This window comes from Phoenix dactylifera, chromosome 13, assembly GCF_051530095.1.
Source record: "Phoenix dactylifera cultivar Ajwa chromosome 13, Ajwa_hap1_PhDact_Kaust_v1.1, whole genome shotgun sequence".
NCBI classification, from domain to species: Eukaryota; Viridiplantae; Streptophyta; class Magnoliopsida; order Arecales; family Arecaceae; genus Phoenix; species Phoenix dactylifera.
This window is the reverse complement of record NC_143202.1, coordinates 19,933,007-19,952,499: the sequence shown is the minus strand read 5'-3', so window position 1 is coordinate 19,952,499 and position 19,493 is coordinate 19,933,007. Positions and strand designations below refer to the sequence as shown.

General features: G+C 37.0%; 1 protein-coding gene across 1 annotated transcript; it reads right to left on the bottom strand.

Annotated features, from left to right (window-relative positions):
* Nucleotides 1–5,628: 5,628 nt before the first annotated feature.
* LOC103715849 (chlorophyll a-b binding protein 7, chloroplastic) lies at nt 5,629–18,991 on the bottom strand. Its single transcript, XM_089927010.1, has 6 exons — nt 18,939–18,991; nt 18,350–18,532; nt 18,180–18,217; nt 17,273–17,508; nt 5,996–6,271; nt 5,629–5,859 (listed from the first exon to the last, which is right to left on the bottom strand). The coding sequence occupies exons 1-6, from the start codon at nt 18,974–18,976 to the stop codon at nt 5,842–5,844; spliced, it is 789 nt and encodes a 262-aa protein (XP_089783136.1). The 5' UTR covers nt 18,977–18,991; the 3' UTR covers nt 5,629–5,841.
* Between the last annotated feature and the right edge of the window lie 502 nt (nt 18,992–19,493).

Below are 19,493 nucleotides of genomic sequence, written 5' to 3'. Positions count from 1 at the left end.
ATATGTACCCTATGCAACCTCACTATCTGCTCAATATAGAGTTCTGCAAACTTTTCCAATATCATTCCTACTTTAAATGCCAAGAAGTGAGCTGATTTTGTCAATCTGTTTACAATTACCCATATAGTATCATAACCCTTAGGAGTAGAAGGCAACCCAGAGACAAAGTCCATTGTGCTGTGTTCTTACTTCCATTTAGGGATTGAAAGAGGACGCAACAACTCTGCCGGTCTCTGGTGTTCTACTTTAACCTGCTGACAAGTTAAACATCGAGCTACAAACTGTGTGATCTCTCTCTTCATGTTATTCCACTAAAATATATATTCTTTAAATTCTTATACATCTTAGTAGTCCTAGGATGCACTTTATACCCGATGTTATGAGCTTCTTTCGTAATTTCTCTTTTTAACACATAATCATTTGGAATACAAATTCTATTCTTGAAACCCAATGATCCATCCTTGTGCATTCTAAACTCTGACTAAGAACCTAACTCAACATCATTTTTAATCTTTTGCAGCTGAGGGTTATTTACTTGGGTAACAACCTTGTCGGTCTCTAATGTTCTACTTTAACCTGCCGGCAAGTCAAACATTGAGCTACGAACCGTGCGATCTCTCTCTCTTTATGTTATTCCACCAAAATATATTCTTCAAATCCTTATATATCTTAGTACTCCTAAGATACACTATATACTTGGTGTTATGAGCTTCTTCCATAATTTTTCTTTTTAACTCAAAATCATTTGGAATACAAATTCTATTCCTGAATCACAGTGATCCATCCTCGTGCATTCTAAACTCTGACTAAGAACCTAACTTAACATCATTTTTAATCTAGTGCAACTGAGGGTCATCTACTTGGGCAATCTTGGTCCTCTCTATTAAAGTAGGTTGGACACGCAAGTTAGCCAAATACATATCAGGATCATGCCAACTTACTTCAATTTCTGCTCTTCTTAGATCTTCCAAAATACCTCTTTGGGAGGTGAGTAAAGTAGCAATATTGCATGTATATTTTCTGCTTAGTGCAACAGCCACCACATTAGCCTTTTCGGAAACCAGGAAGATCTTTTGAAAAGACATAAGGGTATTCATTCATTACTGGGATATCTTCCAATCTCTAGTCTGATTATCTGGTATCGACTAATGTGGCAATGTATGCCATATTTTTCTTTCTGAGTAGTCGCTTTATTTGTATAGCATAGACAACTTGAGAGAAAGTATAAGCACCACTACCAATAAAGCTAAATTCAATATCCCCAAAGATTCAAAATTTATCCGTTTATCATAGCAATCAATAGTAGCAAAATATGATGCTAACTAATCCATACCCAAAATTATATCAAAGTTATGTATGTCTATAACTATTAAATTAGCAATTAATTCTCTACCTATTATCTGAACTGAACAAGACTTGTAGATCTGATTAGCAATCACCCCACCCTCGGCAGATGTGCTAACATACAAATCAAATTCTAATGGCACACGGGGCAGGTTATGCTTTTGCACAAATACAGATGACACAAAAAAATGTGTAGCACTAGAATCAAATAACACATGAGCATAAATAGATGAAATTAGCAATATACTTGATACCATGATATTGGATGCCTAAGCATCTTGCTGAGTCAATGCATAAACATGTTCTTGAGTCGGTCTCCCCCCTTCTGAAGCTTGAGAGACGAAAATTGAGCTGACTGAGCTGAAGCAAGAGAAGCTTGCACTTGCTGAGTCTTAGTAGCTTGAGGCCTCTAAACTGATTAAGATTTCGGCCGATTGCGAGGGCACTTTGCTATCTTATGACCCTACTGGCCACATTTGAAACAAGCACTGATTAACTGCCTACAATTCTCAATCTTATGAGTACCACCACATGCTTCACACTTCGGTTTATCCTGCTGAGTAATCTTCCCATAAGATTCTTACTTCCCTGAACACCAAGATTTGTCACGAGATCCGCCAGAATTCTATCTACCGTGAGTATCAAAATCTTTGCCCCTCTTCTCTGGCTTCCCACCTTTAGTATCTTGAGTTTTCTTCCAAATAACCTCCATATTCTTGGCACTATCTACCAAATTATCATAGTTTGCTGAGTGTACTGTGACCAATTTCCGATGTAAGTGAGACTTCAATCCTTCTTCAAATCTCCTCATCCTGGACTCTGCATCCATGATGAGGGTAGGAGCAAACTTGGATAGTCTGTCAAACTCGGCCTCATATTCATCCATAATCATAGCTCCTTAAGACAAATTAAGAAATTCTCTCTCTCTCTCACACACTCGATTAGAAGGGAAGTACTTGGAGTAGAAAGCTGTGTGAAACCTCTGCCAAATAATTAGCTCATGCTCGAGAGCCAAAGTGCGCTCCATAGACTTCCACCAATGATGGGCTCTATCCTAAAGCATAAAGATGACAAATCTGACCTTTTCTTCATCAGTGCACTCCATTGCCCCGAAAGCTTTCTCCATTTCATTAATCCAAGCTTCTGCCTCATGAGGATTAGTAGTGCCTTTAAAAACCAAAGGGGTCATTTTTCTGAATTCTGTTATACCCTTCTTTGATCAGCTGGACCAACATCCTGCCTGACTGAATGTTGAGGTTGCTGTCTCTACTGACGTACTAATCCAACAACTTCCTCAATCAATTCAAGCACCTAAGTTTGATTTTCAACCGCATTCCCTTGAATTATTGTTGACTGATCCAAAATTGGCTGATTTACAATTGATTGACCAGCCCCTCCTTACTGAATTTCGGAGGCCACATTCTGGTGCCCCAGACTTTGAGATGCCTCGACTGCTTGGTTAGTGGAGACTCTACCCTGAGGGCCTCCAACTGCCTCATTCAGACTACGAGCACGACGAGGCAATATTTTGATTTAGTAAAATAAAACAAACATCATAAATTACATCCAAACAAAATAACACAAGGTTATTAACAAAAGCAATTAATATTATCCCCTTGTCTAGTTCCTACCCATCTCTCAACCTTTTCGACGAATTCTAAGGATCCTAAAATCTAGGCTTTGATACTACCAAATCTGTCACGTCTCGAATCCAATGCATAATAGACGTTGCATATCTGTATAGCGGACCATACAAGCATGCAAAGCTATAGATTATATCAAAGCAATAATAATTTTCAAAAATTTAATTTAATCAAGCACTTATTCAAATAGTTCTTACAATAGTTCTAAAGTGACATAAGTCAACATTTGCTAACTATTAACATAAATTAAATAAAATATTCTAATTAGTTTGACTAAAACTCTAATAACTGAAAGTATCTTCAAAAGAACAAGTGCACTTTCTTAGCCCTGAGCAATCATGCATCCAAATCTGAAAAATAGAGAAAATATAATAATGAGCTACACTAGCCCAGTTAGCAACATAACACCTCAAAGTGGGGTCAAGCATGCCAAATAATTAGTTACAAACACGAAATATTGACCGAGAAATAAATTATTTCTCAAATAATACATTTTTTTAAAAAAAGTATACTATTGTTTTCATAAGAAAATATTAGAAACTCAATATCAGGCTATGGCTATATAATCCAGTGGCATGGGTTAGAATGCACAAAGCGCCAAACACCACTATTATTAACCATTGATGGTACGGTGTCCAAATGCCACTATTTTAATCACCAGTGGTACAGTGTTGAAGCCAGTTTCTCATAAAGTACAAGTCGATAGGGCCAACGAATAATCTCTATTGGCGGAGGTAGATCATAGCCATGTTAAGAATGCATCCATATAAAAACAAATTTTTCAAAAATTGCCCACTAATATTTTTAGATTTTATAACATAACACATAACATATTTTTAAAATAATTATTATCATAACATTAACATGCCCGACCCATTTAGCTAAGTATAAAATAGATATCATAATCAAATTTAATCAACCAATTATTATTTTACCAAAAAATTAGAAAATATATTTTGAAGCATTAGGTTACTTACCTCTTTTCGTTTTAAAATTTTTTACTTTAGTTAGACAGGTCAGGTGTACCTATTTTAATATAATTAAAACATCATAAATTTTATCATCATTCTAGAAGTCAAACAAGGTCAAAATTAAACACTATTGGAGAACAACCTCATGCCCCCAAATCAGGTAAGTCAGGTGACAGTGTCCGACTGCCCAGGTCAGCCCGAGCAAGAAGAATTTAACTAGTTCGGTGAAGATCAAAAGTAGCCAAATTTCAAAAAATATAAGGACTATAGTAATGGGTCAAATTTCAAAAGTGGTCGAAGCAGTTTAGGGTCTCTAAACTAGATCAACATGGATTCGAGTAACAAGAAAAGCAAGGCTTACATTAGGATTCCCAAGCCTATTTAGAGAGAGAAAGAGAGCGAGGAGAGAGAATCTTAGCTCGGGTTCAGTCAGGGGTCTGGGTTTGGTCTGTCGATGGCACGGGTCATCCTAGATTATCAATGTATCTAGTCCACAAGTCAAGTAGAGAGAGTAAAAAAGGATTTGCGAACTAATCCACAGTTAATAAATGAATAAATGATTGAAAGGAAGCAAAAGGATTAGAAGAAGAAAAAGAAGACAGAACGGAAGGGGAGACAAGAGGGACTTTTGAACTATCTTAAAAATAGATACCGGCATAATCTAGAAAAGTCCTTGTAAAATGCATGATTTAAAGAGGTAATGGTTAATTTTCTTCAAGAGGGATAATTATAATTGGGTATCTAAAGCCAAATTTAGATGTTAGATGGCCTCCGAATCCCAAATGTTATACAAACTCTTAAATCTGACCCCTTCAATGAAGGAAAAAAAAAGAGAGAGACAGAGTATCTCTCTATGTGGTTCCAATCCCAAACATTGCCAAGGGGATTGCTATACCTAGCCAGTTTACAGAAAAAATCTCTTTCTCATTTATCACTTCAGTCAGTTTTTATTGACAAAAATATATCTTCCGCTGATGTGCAATCTGAGTAACCCCCCATATCCATATCTGATCTAATGATCTTGGGGCTTATGCTCTCTCCTGTTCCTCTTACACAAGTCTCCATTTACCATGCCTTCCTCGATAATTAGACACCCTAGATCCTTCTACATGTGAATTAGCTAGCAGGTATTTTTCAGCTATCTTTTCCTGTTTTAACTATTTATGATAGGAGAAGTACGAGGGGACTGAGATCCATCTATGCAAATGTCTTGATGTGTTTATATGTGTCTTCTGCATGTGAATGTGAGTGTAAATACCTCCCTCCACCAACAGATACACACAAGAGACAAACTGCTGCGTCACCTTCTGATGCACATTTTAAAGTTAGTGTTTAAACAGTAATTTTATTTTTTTTTTGTGTCTGTTTCCAGAAAATGATACAGAGTTTCTTCAAATTACTTATGAGATTGTTCAGCTTATTGAATAATTTAACCGGTCTAATTACAGACCACTACTTTTTGTAAAAACTTTTTATTATTTTTTTTTTATAAATTTTTTATAAATAGTTAATGTAAACTTCATTTTTCTAATAAAGGCTGGATGGCTTTGTCTCCCTCTCCATCAAAAAAAAAATATTTGACGGTTTGTGTTAACTTGCTTTGTTAACAAATAAGGTAGCGACTATTCAACTTGATCTTTTACGTCTATCTTGCTGTTAAAGTCCTCATATTTGTTCTAATCCACATGCAAGCTTTCTAAAGCTATTTGTACTCGATTAAGTTGTTATATTAAACACTCGAGTATAAAGCAAGTATCATTTTTAATGATACAAACATCCATGTCAGTTACTCTCCTCTCTTCAGCTTAGCTTCTATTCCTGCAAAAGAGTTACATCATTATCTTTCCGATGTCGACTGCAACCAATGCTCCTCTGATCCTTCTTCACTTTGGGGTGAAAGCCTGAAATGAAATGGAGATATACTCAGACATTGCATTCTAGAGATTATGTATCCATGTAGTCATTCCATGCTGCTTAACTCTAGAAGTTTACTTGCACAGGAAATTAATGGAAGCTTATCTTGGCAAGGGCACTTACAAAAATAGTCGCATGGCCAGGGTCTGCGAGGTGAGCAAAGAGGTTATCGATTGGACCAGTGCCGGTGTAGATGGCTTGGAACCAGGCACCCATCACTGCCAACATCGCCAGCCTTCCATTCTTGATCTCCTTCGTCCTCAGCTCCTTGACCTTCTCAGGAGAACCACTTCCCCATCCCAGTGGGTCAAACCAGAACCCTCCCGGGTATCCTACATCAGTCCCCGTGAGCTTGTTGTTGGGGAAGACAGGATCAGTGTTCACACACCCAGGCTTGATGTGTTGGAATATTTCAAAATTCCGAGTCTGCCCTTCTTTGTCTTTTGTCTTTTTGTCTAGTGTACTTTCTTTAGTCCCACATTGGAAAGGAACAAAACTCAAAAGATCTTTATATAGTATTCAACCTTTTAACTTGGTGAAGCAAAGAAAGAAAGTAGCCCACGCGTGCATGAGCCCAATGGAGGTCCAAGCCAAAATTGGCGATTATCACGCGCAGGGGAACCCCCCCCTATTTTTTGAATTATTTTGTTTGATAACGTCGCGTCTATCAGATCCGAGGATTAAGATAAGAAAACTTATCTTCCTCTCTCTCTGTTTTTTTCTGCGTTCCCGAGAGTCTTCTGTTTTCTGTGTTCCCGAAGAGGACTTCTCTGTTCTATCTTCCTGAGCGGTTCTGGGCTGTTCGATAGTATCACTGCATCTGCGGGTGTACGCTTGGAGTGATCCAGTTGTTGTATCCTGGAGGATAGGCCGCCATTACCTGCTACACCGAGATCCATTCTCCGAGGGGCGCGATCTATTCTTAAGGACAGTGAAATCACGCCTCAACTGATAAGTTCTTCCTTCTCTCCATCTATAATTTTACAACAATCTTAAGAATAGATAGATCGACATGGATTCTGCTATGATTACTGCTAGATCAATTCCTGATACTTCTAAAATTGAAAGTTTCAATGGTATGTATTTTAAGAGATGGCAAGAACGTGTTTATTCTGCATTGGATATGCTTAATTTTGCTCGGTATTTAAATCAGTCAAAACCGATAGAAGGGTCTGATGATTTTGACACTAAATTCAAAGAGTGGGAACATGGAAATAAAATCTGTAGACATACAATTCTGAGTACACTGTCAAATGAACTTTTTGATGTCTACTGTTCATACAAAGAAGCTGCAGAAATTTGGAAAAATCTGAATAAAAAATATGTGTTAGAAGATGCTGGAGTACAGAAATATGCTATAGGAAATTTTCTGCACTTTCAAATGTCTGAGGATAGGGATGTGTCATCACAAATCCATGATTTTCATAGGCTGGTTACTGATCTTAAAAATGAAGACATAATACTTCAAGAAGTTTTCCTAGCCGGCTGTCTGATTGAAAAATTACCTGAGTCTTGGAAAAATTATAAAAATAGCATGAAGCATAAAAGGAAACATATGAGTCTTGAAGATGTTATTGTTCATATTAGAATTGAAGAACAAAATCGAGTTAGAGACCGAGAACAATTGGCCAAGGAAATGACTTCCAAAGCTAATGTAATAGTCAGCAAACCAGGTGGGTCTCATTCAAAGTCCAAGAAGCCTTATCTCAAAAATGATAAGAAACCTAAGTTCCAAGGTCCTGGTTTTAAAAGAAAAGGAACTTGTTTTGTTTGTGGAAAACCTGGACATTATGCTAATCAATGCAGGTTTAGAAAAAGGAATGATATATCTGCTAAACCAAATGCTAATTTGGTGGAGACAGATATTATTGCAGCAGTTGTGTCTGAAACCAACATGGTTATGGCAGCAAAGGACTGGGTGGTAGACTCTGGGGCTACTAGACATATTTGTGGCAATAGGAGTGCGTTTACTTCCTACACTCCATTGAATGAAGGCGAAGAACAAGTGTTCATGGGTGATTCGAGACCCTCGCCAGTGGTTGGCAAAGGAAAAGTACTCCTCAAGCTAACATCAGGAAAAGTCCTTTCTCTGAATGATGTGTTGCATGTTCCTAATATCCGTTGGAACTTAGTATCTGTATCTTTATTAGGAAAAGCTGGAATTAAAGTGTATTTTGAGTCTGATAAAATTGTAATGACTAAGAACAATGTTTTCATTGGGAAGGGTTATTGTAACCAGGGTTTATTTGTCTTGAATGTAACCGAAACTATGAATGAAAATGTATCATCTTTTGCTTATTTGATTGATTCTGTTGATGTATGGCATGGTAGATTAGGACATGTTAATTTTTCTTATATCAAGAAAATGAAAGACCTAGGCTTGTTAAATAATATTACCTTTGGAAATGTGAATGATAAATGTGAAGTGTGTGTAGAATCTAAATCTACTAAAAAGAGTCATAAGTCAATAGAAAGAGAAACTGAATTACTTGGATTAATACATTCTGATTTAGGAGATTTGAAAAACACTCCAACTAGAGGAGGAAAAAGATTTTACATAACTTTTATTGATGATTATTCTAAATACACTAAGGTATATCTACTTAGGACTAAAGATGAAACTTTTGAAAAATTTCAGCAATATGTTACTGAAGTAGAAAATAAATTTAATAAGAAAATTAAAAGAATAAGGACTGATAGAGGAGGAGAATATGAGTATAATCTCTTCAATAAATTTTGTGAAGATAAAGGTATAATCCATGAGATTACCCCACCATATTCTCCTGAATCTAATGGAGTTGCTGAACGTAAAAATAGAACTCTAAAAGAAATGATGAATGCTATGTTAATAAGCTCAGGAGTACCTCTTTATTTGTGGGGGGAAGCTATTCTCTCTGCTTGTCACATTCAAAATAGAATACCTTATAAGAAAATTGGTAAGACACCCTATGAGTTATGGGAAGGTCATGTACCTAACCTTACATATCTTAAAGTGTGGGGGTGTTTGGCCAAAGTTCTATTACCTGAACCAAAGAAAAGAAAGTTGGGACCTAAAACCTTTGATTGCTTATTTATTGGTTATGCATTAAATAGTGCTGCTTATAGATTCTTGGTATTAAAATGTGAATCTAATATTATGGAACCCAACACTATAGTAGAATCTAAAAATGCTGATTTTTTTGAACATATCTTTCCTATGAAACTAGGTAAAGAAAAAATTGACTCTCAGTCTCATAATAAACAAGAAAAGGAGGCACATGAAAATTATGAAATTGATTTAAGAAGAAGTAAAAGAACTAGAAAAGAGAAAAATTTTGGAAATGATTTTTACACCTTTCTTGTTGATAATGAACCTCAAACTTATAAGAAGCAATAACTTCAGCTGATGCACCTTTTTGGAAGGAGGCTATTAATAATGAAATAGAGTCTATTATGTCTAATCATACATGGACCTTAGTTGATTTGCCTCCAGGTGCTAAATCAATTGGTTGTAAGTGGATTTTTAAAAGAAAGTTAAAACCAGATAATTCAATTGATAAGTTTAAAGCAAGATTAGTAGCAAAAGGATACTCACAAAGAAAAGATATTGATTATTTTGACACCTTTGCACCAGTTTCTAGAATTTCATCTATTAGAGTACTCATTGCATTAGCATCCATTCATAATTTAGTAATTCACCAAATGGATGTAAAAACTGCATTCTTGAATGGAGAATTAGATGAAGAAATTTACATGGAACAACCTGAAGGTTGTGTTGTTCCTGGTAATGAGCACAAAGTTTGTAAATTAGTAAAATCCTTATATGGATTAAAACAAGCACCTAAACAATGGCATGAAAAATTTGATAAAGTATTGGTATCTAATGGCTTTCTAATTAATGAGGCTGATAAGTGTGTTTATAGTAAGGTTGTTAATAATGTTGTTGTGATCATATGTTTGTATGTTGATGATATGCTTATAATGGGAACTGATTTGAATATAGTTATAGATACTAAGAAATTTTTAGCTTCAAATTTTGATATGAAAGATATGGGTGAAGCTGATGTAATTCTTGGGATTAAAATAACAAGAAGTTCTAATGGACTTATGCTATCACAAGAACACTATATTGAGAAAATTTTAAGAAAATTTGAGCATTATGATAGTAAAACCGTATCTACTCCATATGATGCTAGTATACATTTAAGGAAAAATAAAGATAATGGTATTTTACAAATAGAATATGCTCGCATCATTGGTAGTTTAATGTTTTTAGTTAACTGCACTCGTCCTGATATTGCTTATGCAGTAGGAAGATTAAGTAGGTATACTCATAATCCTAGTAAGGACCATTGGAGTGATGTTCATAGAGTACTAAGGTACTTGAAAGGAACCATTAATTATGGTTTGTTATATCGTGGATTTCCAGCTGTACTAGAAGGGTATAGTGATGCAAATTGGATCTCTGATTCAGATGAGATGAAATCCACGAGTGGATATATCTTTACTCTTGGTGGGGGTGCAGTAACTTGGAAATCATCCAAGCAAACATGCATCGCTCGGTCTACAATGGAGTCCGAGTTTATTGCCTTAGAAAAGGCAGGTTCTGAAGCTGAATGGCTTAGAAATCTTGTGGGAGATATTTCATTATGGAATAAACCAACACCTTCTGTGTCTATTCTTTGTGATAACCAAGCTGCTATATATCGAGCTAAGAATAAAGTTTATAATGGGAAGAATAGACACATAAGGTTGAGACATAATATCGTAAGGCAGCTGCTTGATGATGGGATTATATCTCTTGAGTTTGTAAAGTCAGAGTTGAATTTGGCCGATCCTTTGACAAAACCACTAGGTAGAAAACTAGTGAGTGAAACATCGAGGGGGATGGGACTAATGCCTATATCAAAGTCAATAACGACAGAAACCCAACATGTGTGATTGGAGATCCCATGAAGCATGTTCATATGGGTAATAACAAGTCGCTAGTTGACTGTGAGTACACTATCGTATTTAATTTTGGAAAATCCATCCCTATGGTGTTGATAGTGCAAACTGCAGTAGATAAGGATGAGGTAAAGCTCTTAATGGATACCATAGTCCTTTAGGATGGTGTGTATACCTGCAGTACACACTTGATGGATCCACCTATCCCACCCGGGACTCGCTTGCCCCAGTGCGGTGCGCCGTATGGGTGTGGGAGTGGGGCCGCTTCCTATGAGAATTAGGCAGTTCTCTAAAGCACTCATGAATATCCAGGTAAGGTGCATGGCCTATTTGCACCAACCCGTTTAGAACAAGCCCAGAACTTGAGAGGTCAATGTGGGCTATGAGTCACTGTTTTACGTAAAGGACTTTTGGTTCATAGAAATTTTATGTTTCACCAAAAGTTCTGTAAGTCATACTTACTAGTCCTAAAAAATGGTTCATAGTCTCAAAGACACCAATTTGATGCATTGAACTCTCGCGCTCGTTAACTTATTATTGAATTTTAAAATATGTGGGGGATTGTTGGAATATTTCAAAATTCTGAGTCTGCCCTTCTTTGTCTTTTGTCTTTTTGTCTAGTGTACTTTCTTTAGTCCTACATTGGAAAGGAACAAAACTCAAAAGATCTTTATATAGTATTCAACCTTTTAACTTGGTGAAGCAAAGAAAGAAAGTAGCCCACGCGCGCATGAGCCCAATGGAGGTCCAAGCCAAAATTGGCGAATCCGATCCGGAAACGTTTAACCGGGCGCGTTGCGATTATCACGCGCAGGGGGACCCCCCCCCCCCCCCCCCCCCCCCCGCGGGTGTGGGCTTGAGCCAGGTTTCTTTTTGCCGTTTTATTTTTTGAATTATTTTGTTTGATAACGTCGCGTCTATCAGATCCGAGGATTAAGATAAGAAAACTTATCTTCCTCTCTCTCTGTTTTTTTCTGCGTTCCCGAGAGTCTTCTATTTTCTGTGTTCCCGAAGTGGACTTCTCTGTTCTATCTTTCTGAGCGGTTCTGGGCTGTTCGATAGTATCACTGCATCTGCGGGTGTACGCTTGGAGTGATCCAGTTGTTGTATCCTGGAGGATAGGCCGCCATTACCTGCTACACCGAGATCCATTCTCCGAGGGGCGCGATCTATTCTTAAGGACAGTGAAATCACGCCTCAACTGATAAGTTCTTCCTTCTCTCCATCTATAATTTTACAACAATCTTAAGAATAGATAGATCGACATGGATTCTGCTATGATTACTGCTAGATCAATTCCTGATACTTCTAAAATTGAAAGTTTCAATGGTATGTATTTTAAGAGATGGCAAGAACGTGTTTATTCTGCATTGGATATGCTTAATTTTGCTCGGTATTTAAATCAGTCAAAACCGATAGAAGGGTCTGATGATTTTGACACTAAATTCAAAGAGTGGGAACATGGAAATAGAATCTGTAGACATACAATTCTGAGTACACTGTCAAATGAACTTTTTGATGTCTACTGTTCATACAAAGAAGCTGCAGAAATTTGGGAAAATCTGAATAAAAAATATGTGTTAGAAGATGCAGGAGTACAGAAATATGCTATAGGAAATTTTCTGCACTTTCAAATGTCTGAGGATAGGGATGTGTCATCACAAATCCATGATTTTCATAGGCTGGTTACTGATCTTAAAAATGAAGACATAATACTTCAAGAAGTTTTCCTAGCCGGCTGTCTGATTGAAAAATTACCTGAGTCTTGGAAAAATTATAAAAATAGCATGAAGCACAAAAGGAAACATATGAGTCTTGAAGATGTTATTGTTCATATTAGAATTGAAGAACAAAATCGAGTTAGAGACCGAGAACAATTGGCCAAGGAAATGACTTCCAAAGCCAATGTAATAGTCAGCAAACCAGGTGGGTCTCATTCAAAGTCCAAGAAGCCTTATCTCAAAAATGATAAGAAACCTAAGTTCCAAGGTCCTGGTTTTAAAAGAAAAGGAACTTGTTTTGTTTGTGGAAAACCTGGACATTATGCTAATCAATGCAGGTTTAGAAAAAGGAATGATATATCTGCTAAACCAAATGCTAATTTGGTGGAGACAGATATTATTGCAGCAGTTGTGTCTGAAACCAACATGGTTATGGCAGCAAAGGACTGGGTGGTAGACTCTGGGGCTACTAGACATATTTGTGGCAATAGGAGTGCGTTTACTTCCTACACTCCATTGAATGAAGGCGAAGAACAAGTGTTCATGGGTGATTCGAGACCCTCGCCAGTGGTTGGCAAAGGAAAAGTACTCCTCAAGCTAACATCAGGAAAAGTCCTTTCTCTGAATGATGTGTTGCATGTTCCTAATATCCGTTGGAACTTAGTATCTGTATCTTTATTTGGAAAAGCTGGAATTAAAGTGTATTTTGAGTCTGATAAAATTGTAATGACTAAGAATAATGTTTTCATTGGGAAGGGTTATTGTAACCAGGGTTTATTTGTCTTGAATATAACCGAAACTATGAATGAAAATGTATCATCTTTTGCTTATTTGATTGATTCTGTTGATGTATGGCATGGTAGATTAGGACATGTTAATTTTTCTTATATCAAGAAAATGAAAGACCTAGGCTTGTTAAATAATATTACCTTTGGAAATGTGAATGATAAATGTGAAGTGTGTGTAGAATCTAAATCTACTAAAAAGAGTCATAAGTCAATAGAAAGAGAAACTGAATTACTTGGATTAATACATTCTGATTTAGGAGATTTGAAAAACACTCCAACTAGAGGAGGAAAAAGATTTTACATAACTTTTATTGATGATTATTCTAAATACACTAAGGTATATCTACTTAGGACTAAAGATGAAACTTTTGAAAAATTTCAGCAATATGTTACTGAAGTAGAAAATAAATTTAATAAGAAAATTAAAAGAATAAGGACTGATAGAGGAGGAGAATATGAGTATAATCTCTTCAATAAATTTTGTGAAGATAAAGGTATAATCCATGAGATTACCCCACCATATTCTCCTGAATCTAATGGAGTTGCTGAACGTAAAAATAGAACTCTAAAAGAAATGATGAATGCTATGTTAATAAGCTCAGGAGTACCTCTTTATTTGTGGGGGGAAGCTATTCTCTCTGCTTGTCACATTCAAAATAGAATACCTTATAAGAAAATTGGTAAGACACCCTATGAGTTATGGGAAGGTCATGTACCTAACCTTACATATCTTAAAGTGTGGGGGTGTTTGGCCAAAGTTCTATTACCTGAACCAAAGAAAAGAAAGTTGGGACCTAAAACCTTTGATTGCTTATTTATTGGTTATGCATTAAATAGTGCTGCTTATAGATTCTTGGTATTAAAATGTGAATCTAATATTATGGAACCCAACACTATAGTAGAATCTAAAAATGCTGATTTTTTTGAACATATCTTTCCTATGAAACTAGATAAAGAAAAAATTGACTCTCAGTCTCATAATAAACAAGAAAAGGAGGCACATGAAAATTATGAAATTGATTTAAGAAGAAGTAAAAGAACTAGAAAAGAGAAAAATTTTGGAAATGATTTTTACACCTTTCTTGTTGATAATGAACCTCAAACTTATAAAGAAGCAATAACTTCAGCTGATGCACCTTTTTGGAAGGAGGCTATTAATAATAAAATAGAGTCTATTATGTCTAATCATACATGGACCTTAGTTGATTTGCCTCCAGGTGCTAAATCAATTGGTTGTAAGTGGATTTTTAAAAGAAAGTTAAAACCAGATAATTCAATTGATAAGTTTAAAGCAAGATTAGTAGCAAAAGGATACTCACAAAGAAAAGATATTGATTATTTTGACACCTTTGCACCAGTTTCTAGAATTTCATCTATTAGAGTACTCATTGCATTAGCATCCATTCATAATTTAGTAATTCACCAAATGGATGTAAAAACTGCATTCTTGAATGGAGAATTAGATGAAGAAATTTACATGGAACAACCTGAAGGTTGTGTTGTTCCTGGTAATGAGCACAAAGTTTGTAAATTAGTAAAATCCTTATATGGATTAAAACAAGCACCTAAACAATGGCATGAAAAATTTGATAAAGTATTGGTATCTAATGGCTTTCTAATTAATGAGGCTGATAAGTGTGTTTATAGTAAGGTTGTTAATAATGTTGTTGTGATCATATGTTTGTATGTTGATGATATGCTTATAATGGGAACTGATTTGAATATAGTTATAGATACTAAGAAATTTTTAGCTTCAAATTTTGATATGAAAGATATGGGTGAAGCTGATGTAATTCTTGGGATTAAAATAACAAGAAGTTCTAATGGACTTATGCTATCACAAGAACACTATATTGAGAAAATTTTAAGAAAATTTGAGCATTATGATAGTAAACCCGTATCTACTCCATATGATGCTAGTATACATTTAAGGAAAAATAAAGATAATGGTATTTTACAAATAGAATATGCTCGCATCATTGGTAGTTTAATGTTTTTAGTTAACTGCACTCGTCCTGATATTGCTTATGCAGTAGGAAGATTAAGTAGGTATACTCATAATCCTAGTAAGGACCATTGGAGTTATGTTCATAGAGTACTAAGGTACTTGAAAGGAACCATTAATTATGGTTTGTTATATCGTGGATTTCCAGCTGTACTAGAAGGGTATAGTGATGCAAATTGGATCTCTGATTCAGATGAGATGAAATCCACGAGTGGATATATCTTTACTCTTGGTGGGGGTGCAGTAACTTGGAAATCATCCAAGCAAACATGCATCGCTCGGTCTACAATGGAGTCCGAGTTTATTGCCTTAGAAAAGGCAGGTTCTGAAGCTGAATGGCTTAGAAATCTTGTGGGAGATATTCCATTATGGAATAAACCAACACCTTCTGTGTCTATTCTTTGTGATAACCAAGCTGCTATATATCGAGCTAAGAATAAAGTTTATAATGGGAAGAATAGACACATAAGGTTGAGACATAATATTGTAAGGCAGCTGCTTGATGATGGGATTATATCTCTTGAGTTTGTAAAGTCAGAGTTGAATTTGGCCGATCCTTTGACAAAACCACTAGGTAGAAAACTAGTGAGTGAAACATCGAGGGGGATGGGACTAATGCCTATATCAAAGTCAATAACGACAGAAACCCAACATGTGTGATTGGAGATCCCATGAAGCATGTTCATATGGGTAATAACAAGTCGCTAGTTGACTGTGAGTACACTATCGTATTTAATTTTGGAAAATCCATCCCTATGGTGTAGATAGTGCAAACTGCAGTAGATAAGGATGAGGTAAAGCTCTTAATGGATACCATAGTCCTTTAGGATGGTGTGTATACCTGCAGTACACACTTGATGGATCCACCTATATGGGTGTGGGAGTGGGGCCGCTTCCTATGAGAATTAGGCAGTTTTCTAAAGCACTCATGAATATCCAGGTAAGGTGCATGGCCTATTTGCACCAACCCGTTTAGAACAAGCCCAGAACTTGAGAGGTCAATGTGGGCTATGAGTCACTGTTTTACGTAAAGGACTTTTGGTTCATAGAAATTTTATGTTTCACCAAAAGTTCTGTAAGTCATACTTACTAGTCCTAAAAAATGGTTCATAGTCTCAAAGACACCAATTTGATGCATTGAACTCTCGCGCTCGTTAACTTATTATTGAATTTTAAAATATGTGGGAGATTGTTGGAATATTTCAAAATTCTGAGTCTGCCCTTCTTTGTCTTTTGTCTTTTTGTCTAGTGTACTTTCTTTAGTCCTATATTGGAAAGGAACAAAACTCAAAAGATCTTTATATAGTATTCAACCTTTTAACTTGGTGAAGCAAAGAAAGAAAGTAGCCTACGCGCGCATGAGCCCAATGGAGGTCCAAGCCAAAATTCTGAGTCCGATCCGGAAACGTTTAACCGGGCGCGTTGCGATTATCACGCGCAGGGGGACCCCCCCCCCCCCCCCCCCCGCGCGGGTGTGGGCTTGAGCCAGGTTTCTTTTTGCCGTTTTATTTTTTGAATTATTTTGTTTGATAACGTCGCGTCTTTTGTTTTGTTTTATCTCTTGATAAAACGTCGCGTCTTTTAAAAACGCCCGTATCTTTTCAAAACGCCTCTTCCTTTCTTTTTAAACCCTATCAGATCCGAGGATTAAGATAAGAAAACTTATCTTCCTCTCTCTCTGTTTTTTTCTGCGTTCCCGAGAGTCTTCTGTTTTCTGTGTTCCCGAAGAGGACTTCTCTATTCTATCTTCCTGAGCGGTTTTGGGCTGTTCGATAGTATCACTGCATCTGCGGGTGTACGCTTGGAGTGATCCAGTTGTTGTATCCTGGAGGATAGGCCGCCATTACCTGCTACACCGAGATCCATTCTCCGAGGGGCGCGATCTATTCTTAAGGACAGTGAAATCACGCCTCAACTGATAAGTTCTTCCTTCTCTCCATCTATAATTTTACAACATGATGATGTCGGCCCACCTCCTCCCCTCAGCCCAACCAATCAAGATGAGCTCGATCACAAAGAGGGTGGTGGTGTCTGTGAAGTATTCCAGTTCTCCAGCAGTATACCATGAGGGAGTGTTGAGAATGCCAATCTTCGTAAGGAGTTCAGGGATGAAGATTCCTGCAGCGCCCAACATTGCCCATCGGCAGTGCACGAGTTCTGCTTGCTGGTTCCATCTCAAGCTCTCTGGATCAGATCCTGTGGAACACCCAACAACCGTCAAATGTGCATGAAGGGAATGCTTCTTTTTCCGAAGCTCCAGTTGACAAAACGGTTTTCGAAACTCTTTTCCTGGTGAGAAGCATTGATTATCGATTTATATGTGCAAGCTAACACATTATTTTTTGAGTTCATAAGGTATTTAAATATCGTATAGTGAATATTTAGAATGCATGATCCAGTCAATATCTCTATTTTTTGTTTCAAATTGAAACATACATATAATGTGAGGACCCGTGCGGACATGTGTTTAGCTCCCTTCGAACTAGTCATTTTGGATGAAGTCCTGAATTGTTACAAATGGTCATAGTGGACCCAACTCATAACCTATATGGACTAGGGAATACTGCAGTATGAATCAATTAAGGTTGACCACAGGTCGATCGTGATGCTTGTGATTAGATTTGAATTTTTAACCTGATAAGGACATCAGGGCTTAAATAGGGAGAGTATGTAAGGATCCATGCGGACGTGTGTTTAATTTCATGTCGGTTATTTCCTAGGTAGATCGCTAACCATTTTGGGTGAAGTCCAGGCTTGTTAGATATAAAAAGATCAAATTTCAAAATATATATTTGCATACATTGTTTACTTACCGGTTTTAATCTTATCCTGTATAATAGTATAGTCTCGATGGATGTTAGACTTACCAAGGCCTAGGGGATCAAATCCAAAATCTCCTGGGAGGCTGCATCCATGGAAGTTTAAATCGAGTTAATGCAAATCCTGCTTTTTTTGCTTCTTGATTTTCTGAGAGTGAATTATGAAAGGGAAAGATGTTGGGAATGATCAAAGAAAGGAGAAAGGAAGGAGTCTTCGCCTGCCATCAAGCCATGGAGGAGGGGTGCTGCCTGGGAACCAGAGGGGCCTCTCAGATGTTGCTTCAGCAGACACTGAAAGTGCTCGGCGTGCAGTGGGTGCTGTCGACTTCTTCTGCCTTAATTTTGTTCCTCCAAGGAAGGATGCCTTCATCGCACCCAGTCCATTCCCAGTCTTCTGAGAACTGAATTGCATCCATTCAAATTTATACAATGATCAGATATTCAGACATTTCCTTTCCTCGCACATTCGCTTGAGATATATCACATTGGTCAACAAAGAACCACATAAAATTTTAAAAAAAATCCATGCCAAACAACCTCGCCTTCATTTTATGCATATCAACCAGAAGGAAAAAGAAGAAAATCAAAAGCAAAAATTTTCTGTAAGCAAAAACTAATGTCGTATCTGTAAATTATAACAATTTACATGGATTTGTAGAACCAGGCACACACACACACACACACACAAAAGAAAGCAAATCTAAAACTTTTACTCTTTAGGAGATATTTTAGTAGAAGGAACTATTATAGAAATAATTTAACATTACATTCTTGGTCATTAAGCGCTTTTGAAGAAGATAATCTTGCCTGGCAACAGCAGAAGTGGAGGCACAGACTGAAGCCATGTTGCTTTCTTTCTGGTGGTAGCTAGTGGGGAGCAGGATAAGAGGCACCAGTTTAATGCATGGAGCGGGCTTATCTTGGAGAGATAGGAGGCCGGTCTTGTGAGGTTCTTGTGTCTTGACACGTGGGACAGAGAATCTGGGTCTTGGATCCTTCACAAAGTTAGCTGACATGGATGTATGAAAATCTTGTGGCTTGTGGCTGGCGCCCAAGCAGACCTTGGCTGTGATAAAAATCTTGGAAGGATGTGGTTGGCAGTTGGACAGCTTGGGGTGGTGAATCCAATTATTAGAATCAGATCAAAGGTTAGCCCTATTCTCTCTTTAATCCTTTGTGGTCCAGAAAATCTGTTAAAACATGACAAGATCTGATCCAGTTTGGTTAAGAACTTCGATCATGACCGTCAAATTTGAGTCTTATTGCATCAAGCGCCGCCCAATTGGGTCCATAATATCATTGCATGCATGCTGGATTTTGAGTTTGTGTTCCTCTTGGATCTGGATTCATGGGGTCATGATG